We start from the raw sequence: 6,829 nt of genomic DNA on the forward strand, positions 1-6,829 counted from the left end.
TTTTCAGGCCGGGCGCAGTGGCTCAGGCCTGTAATCCTAGCACTTTGGGAGGCCGAGGTGGGTGGATCACCTGACGTCAGGAGTGCAAGACCAGCCTGGCCGTCATGGTGAAACCCAATCTTTAAAAAAAAAAAAAAGAGACAGGATTTTTCCATGTTGGTCAGGCTGTTCTCAAACTCCTGACCTCAGGTGATCCACCCCCCTTGGCCTCCCAAAATTCTGGGATTACAGGCATGCGTCACCAGGGGCAGCCGCATTTGTCCTTTTGTGCCTGGCTTGTTTCGCTTAAAAATATCTGCAGGATTCAACAATGTTGTGGCATGTATCAGGATTTCATTCCTTTCTAAGGCTGAATAATAGCTCATCTTATGTATATGACACGTTTTGTTTATTCATCTTCTGATGGACACTGGATAATTTCCATCTGTTGGCTGCTGTGAATAATGTTGCTGTGAACATGCGAACATGCGTGTACAAATGTGTGTTTGAATCCCTGTTTTCAATACAACCAGGATATTGACATTTACACAATCCCATCGATGTTTTTCAGATGTCCCCACTTTTTCTTTCACTCGTTTTTGTATATGTGCGTGTGCATGCGTGAATGTGGGTATCTTCAGTTCTGTAAAGTTTCATCATATGTGTTTGTGTCTCCACCACCATCATCAAGACACTGAAAACTCCCGAAATCACAAGGATCCCTCGAGTCACTCCTTTATAACCACACACCGCCTCCTTGCCCATGCCTAACCGCTGGGAACCACTAATCTGATTATCATTTCTAAAATTTTGTCATTGCAAATACGTTACATAAATGTAATAATACAGTATGTAACCATTTGAGATTGACTTTTTTTTTTACTCAGAATAATTTCCTGAAGATTCATCCATTTTACTGTCTGTATCAATGTTTTGTTCTTTTTTTTTTTTTTTTTCAGATGGGGTCTTGCTCTGTCGTACAGGCTAGAGTATGGTGGCATGATCTCAGCTCACTGCAACCTCTACCTGTTGGGTTCAAGCGATTCTCCTGCCTCAGCCTCCTGAGTGGTTTGGATTACAGGTGCCTGCCACCACACCTGGCTAATTTTTATATTTTTAGTAGAGACAGGGTTTCACCATATTGGCCAGGCTGGTCTTGAACTCCTGACCTCAAGTGATCCACCTGATTCAGCCTCCTAAAGTGCTACAGGTGTGAGCCACCGCACCTGACCACATGTTTGGTTTTAAGAAATTTACAGGAGCTGCGTGTGGTGGCTAGTTCCTGTAATCCTGGCACTTTGAGAGGACCAGATAGGAGGATCGCTTGAGCCCAGGAGTTCAAGACCAGCCTGGGTAATATAGCAAGATCCTGTCTCTGCAATAAATAGATAAATAAGCTGACTATGGGGGCATATGCCTATAGTCTCAGCTGCTTGGGAGGCCGAAGTGGGAAGATTACTTGAGCCTCGGAGTTCGGGGTTCCAGTGAGCTACGATTGTGCCACAGCATTCCAATGTGGACAACAGAACGAGACCCTGTCACTAAAAAATAAAATAAAATAATAATTAAAAATTAAATAATTCCACAGAAACTGGATAACAAAAAATAAATAAATAAAATAAAAATAAAAAATTTTAGGCCCAGGCGTGGTGGCTCACACCTCTAATCCCAGCACTTTGGCAGGCTAAGGCAGGCGGATCACCTGAGGTCAGGAGTTTGAGACCAGCCTGGCCAACATAGTGAAACCCTATCTCTACTAAAAATACAAAAACTAGCTGGGCATGGTGGTGCACGCCTGTACTCCCAGCTACTTGGGAGGGTGAAGCAGGAGAATTACTGGAACCCACGAGGTGGATATTGCAGTGAGCCAAGATCTCACCATTGCACTCCAGCCTGGGCCACAGAGCAAGACTCCATCTCCAAAAAAAAATTAAAAATAAACTTATATACATTTTTTCAGACTACCACTTTATAGTCTCATGAGCAACACATGAGTGATCTAGTTTCTCCATATCTTTGCTAACATTTGGTGTGGTCACTATTTTATTTTTTAAATTAATTAATTTTTTTTTTAATGGAGTCTCGCTCTTGTTGCCCAAGCTGGAGTGCAGTGGCCCCATCTTGACTCACTGCAACCTCTGCCTCCTGGGTTCAAGGGATTCTCCTGCTTCAGCCTCCCACGTGGCCAGGATTACAGGCACTTGTACCATGCCCAGCTAATTTTTTTTTTCTTTTTGAGATGGAGTCTCACTCTGTTGCCAAGCTGGAGTGCAGTGGGGTGATCTGGGCTCACCGCAACCTCTGCCTGCCGGGTTCAAGCAATTATTCTGCCTCAGCCTCCTGAGCAGCTGGGATTACAGGTGCGTACCAACCACACCCAGCTAATTTTTTTATTTTTGTTTTTAGTAAAGATAGGGTTTCACCATGTTTGTCAGGCTTGTCTTGAACTCCTGACCTCGTGATCTGCCCACCTCAGCCTCCCAAAGTGCTGGGATTACAGGCGTAAGCCACCTCACACTGCTGTATTTTTAGTAGAGACGGGCTTTCACCATGTTGGCCAGGATGGTCTCTATCTCCTGACCTCCTGTGATTTGCCCTCCCAAAATGCTGTGCTAGGATTACAGGCTGCAACCTCCGCCTCCTGGGTTCAAGTGATTCTCCAGCCTCAGCCTCCTGAGTAGCTGGGATTTCAGGTACCTGCCACCACACCCAGCTAATTTTGTATTTTTAGTAGAGATGGGGTTTTGTCATGTTGGCCAGGCTGGTCTCGAACTCCTAACCTCAGGTGATCTGCCTGCCTCAGCCTCCCAAAGTACTGGGATTACAGGCATGAGCCACCACACCCAGCCTGTTGAATTTTAAGATATTTTTATATTTCTAGATACTAGACCTTTGTCAGATATGTGACTTGCAAATATGTCATCCAAATCTGTATCCTGTCTTTTCATCTTCGTAGCAGAGTCTTTCACCAAGCAAAAGCTTTTAATTAGTTTTTAATTTTGGTGACGTTCAATTTATCAAGTTTTCCCTTTATGGATCATGGTCTTCATATCAAGTCTATGAAGTCTTTGTCTAGCCCTAGGTCCTAAAGATTTTCTCCGATGTTTTTAACTAAACATTTTATATTTAGCGATATATGGAGTTTTGAGTGAATTAGACATCATGGACTGTCACCCCAAACATGCAAGGTTTAGCATTCAGCAACAGCTCCAGATCCAAGGGTAAATCCATGCAGATTTATTATTTATTTATTTTATTTTATTTTTTGAGACCGAGTTTCTCTCTTGTTGCCCAGGCTGGAGTGCAATGGTGAAATCTTGGCTCACTACAACCTCTGCCTCCTGGGTTCAAGTGGTTCTCTTGCCTCAGTCTCCCAAGTAGCTGGGATTACAGGCACATGCCACCACGCTTGACTAATTTTATATTTTTAGTGGAGGCAGGGTTTCTTCAGGTTGATCAGGCTGGTCTTGAGCTCCTGACCTCAGGTGCTCTAACTGCCTCAGCCTCCCAGAGTGCTGGGAGTACAGGCGTGAGCCACTGCACCTGGCCCCATGCAGATTTCTATAGCTCTTCATGTAGCTTCCTGCTCTCTTATGTAGCCTAGGACCTCTGCTCTTAACTATTACACTATATGGCCTCTTTTGTTTTTTGCTTTTTTTTTTTTTGAGATGGAGTCTTGCTCTGTCACCCAGGCTGGAGTGCAGTGGCACAATCTCGGCTCACTGCAACCTCTGCCTCCCAGGTTCAAACGATTCTCCTGCCTCAGCCTTTTGAGTATCTGAGCTTACAAGAGTGCGCAACCATGCCAGGCTAATTTTTGTATTTTTAGTAGCGACGGGGAGATTTTACCATGTTGGTCAGGCTGGTCTTGAACTCCTGACCTTGCGATATGCCCACCTCGGCCTCCCAAAGTGCTGGGATTACAAGTGTGAGCCACAGCACCCGGCCTATTGCCTCTTCTTTAAGTTAGAGGTTGTGCAGGGTATTAATCAACAGCTAATCAATTACACTTACCGAGTTCCTAACTTAGGTCCCACAAAAGATGCAAAAAGGGAAGACATTCCAGCCTCAACCCCAGTCATCCCCATATGAGCCCAAAACAGTGATTAGGAAATCCATGCAAATTTCTGAGGCAAGGGATGGTAACAGTACCATGAGCAATAGGATTGCACAGTGAGTGACAAACCACAATGCTGCTGTCACCTCACTGAACCCATCATTCATCCCTCTTCCCACACCTCTATAGTTCCTCCAGCCTCTCCCATCCATGAGGATCCGTAAAATTGGCTGCTTCTCCCACCCTAGCCTCCCAAACTTCATCTAAGTTTTTGACTGGGTCAGACAAGGTGGCTCAACCCTGTAATCCCAGCACTTTGGGAGTCTGAGGCAGGCGGATCGCTTGAGCTCAGGAGTTTGAGATCAGCCTAGGCAACATTTTAAAACCATGTCTCTACAAAAATTAGGCAGGCTTGGTGGCATGTGCCTCTAGTCCCAGCTACTCAGGAGGCTGAGCCTGGGAGTTTGAGGATACAGTGAGCCATGATCATGCCACTGCACTCCAGCCTGGGTGACAGAGTGAGACTCTGACTCAAAAAAAAAAAAAAAAAGGTTTTTGACTTAACATAGGGATAAATTATAACCCAGGTCAAATCTGGGTCTGAAAACCTCTCTAGAAGGAAAAATTCTGTTTCTCTACTCTCGGCACTTCTGACACCAAATGTGTGAATTTTCCACCATCCTGGCTAACATGCTGTTAGACCATCCTGGCTAACACGGTGAAACCCTGTCTCCATTAAAAACACAAAAAATTAGCCAGGCGTGGTGGCTTATGCCTATAATCCCAGCACTTTGGGAGGCTGAGATGGGTGGATCACCTGAGGTCAGGAGTTTGAGACCACCCTGACCAACATGGAGAAATCCCCATCTCTACTAAAAATACAAAATTAGCCAGGCATGGTGGTGGATGCCTGTAATCCCAGCTACTCAGGAGGCTGAGGCAGGAGAATCACTTGAACCTGGGAGGCAGAGGTTGCAGGGAGCCGAGATTGTGTCATTGCACTCCAGCTTGGGCAGCAAGAGCAAAACTCCATCTCAAAATAATAATAATAATAATAATAATAATAATAAGTAGCCAGGTGTGGTGGTATGTGCCTGCAGTCCCAGCTACTGGGGAGGCGGCGGCAGGGGAATCACCCTGGGAGGTGGAGGTTACAGTAAGCTGAGATGGTGCCACTGCACTCCAGCCTAGGTGACAGAGCGAGATTCAGTCTCAAAAAAAAAGAGTTTGAGACTGCAGTGAACTATGATAGCACTACTGCACTTCACACTTCACTCCAGCCTGGGTGACAGGGCAAAACCTTGTCTCTAAAAAAACAAAAGGGGAAATAAATAGAATAAACAACTCTGAGAAGGGACATGATCTAGTGACAATCTCAAGTGAATCAGTGGTTGAACCAGGACCAGATCCCAGTGTCCTATCTTCTGGGACATCCTCAGCCTGAATTTTTAATACATATCCCTTCTGCAGTGCCTTTCCTCTGAGGCCCTCAAAGGGAAACTGAGGCCTTTGAGGACATGAAGACTTGAATTAGGCCAACCAGGGGCCTTGGAACTCCAAATCAAAGAGGAGAAGAAAGGTCTACCACTATGTGTGTGTGTGTGTGTGTGTGTGTGTGTGTGTGTGTGTGGCGGGGGGCAAAGGGGGGTGTGGTGATGGGATATTGACATGAATGCACAAGGGGCAGGAAGTGTCTGAAATCAGAGCTAGCTTGGGAGGCACAGAACATGAGGTGCCTGGAAGGGGAACAGTTGTGTTGTGGGGCATAGGGCAGACTGGGAGGGGAACAAAGGTCCACTCCATGGGTGACCAGAACCTTCCGCCAGGGCTGCCCACTTCTGCCTTTGGAAAATGTTTCACAATGCCCCATGTTGTGTGTGTGTGTGAATCTGCAGCTGTGAAGTGAATATTGATGTAAGAGGCAGGGCCCTCAGCTGCGGATGGGTAACAGGGTGTGGGCTCACACTCTCACTTGCAGCAGCGTCCAGAGAAGGGGTGCAGGCTGAGGAGCTGCCCAGAGCACTGCTCACACTCCCAGAGTACCTGAAGTCGCTGTCCCAATGACAGGTGAGTAGTGGCCCCTAGAGACAGAGCCTGATTAAGGGGTGGAATGGAGGAGGTCACTAGGCTGGTGGAGACTTGAGGAAGCAAGAAAGCCCCTGGTCCCCCGTGGGAGTCCTGGTCTAGAACACAGCTCTGGACAGATCATTGTCACTGGGGTGGAGTCCTTCACAACCCTAAGGGGTCTACCTTTCCTTTGTCTGAAGCCCATGGATCAAAGCCCCTGGAGTTTTCTGGGCTGCTGGAGGGGGTGGGGGATCCGGCCAAGGGGCAGACATGTGGCCTCAGCTTGCCCTTCTTAGAGCTCAGGGTCTCTCTGCGTCCTCTGTGGCAGGAGATCTGCCTCTGGGCATCTGTGCTCACATGAGAGAACAGTGATTCGCAAGCTGCCACGTCCCACACATCTGGAATGTTTGGTCGAGGGGTGGAGGTGATGGACCCAAGATGGGATCAGGGACCTTAGTTTCTCCAATTTTCCAGGAGGAGGAGATGGGAAGGGAACAGGTGGCTTTAACTAAGGAGGCAGGACATTCACCATGCTTCATGCGCCCCCACAGGTGACAAGGGTCCCCAGAGGCTGAGCAGGTCCAGCTATGGCTCCATCTCAAGCCCCACCAGCCCAGGACCACAGCAAGTGCCTCCCAGAGAGACCTACCTGAGTGAGAAGATCCCCATCCCAGACACGAAACCGGTGGGACGCTGGAAACTTTCTTTCTTTCTTTTTTTTTTTTT

The 6,829-nt window shown here is 47.1% G+C and overlaps 1 protein-coding gene across 4 annotated transcripts in view; it reads left to right on the top strand.

The window, feature by feature from the left end:
* Positions 1-5,408: 5,408 nt before the first annotated feature.
* Positions 5,409-6,829, top strand: part of SLC11A1 (solute carrier family 11 member 1) — a 17,359-nt gene continuing 15,938 nt past the window's right edge. Inside the window, exons 1-3 of one of the 4 annotated variants that reach the window (XM_017535129.2) lie at positions 5,409-5,615; positions 6,015-6,103; positions 6,655-6,788. In XM_017535129.2, coding sequence (XP_017390618.1) covers positions 6,097-6,103; positions 6,655-6,788 — 141 coding nt within the window. In that variant the 5' untranslated portion in view covers positions 5,409-5,615; positions 6,015-6,096. Of the gene's footprint in view, positions 5,616-5,835; positions 6,104-6,654; positions 6,789-6,829 lie in introns of those variants that run through there. The other 3 variants (XM_037740817.1, XM_017535131.2, XM_017535128.2) reach the window with 3 other exon arrangements.

Source organism: Cebus imitator, unplaced genomic scaffold (genome assembly GCF_001604975.1).
Source record: "Cebus imitator isolate Cc_AM_T3 unplaced genomic scaffold, Cebus_imitator-1.0 Scaffold91, whole genome shotgun sequence".
Lineage (NCBI taxonomy): Eukaryota > Metazoa > Chordata > Mammalia > Primates > Cebidae > Cebus > Cebus imitator.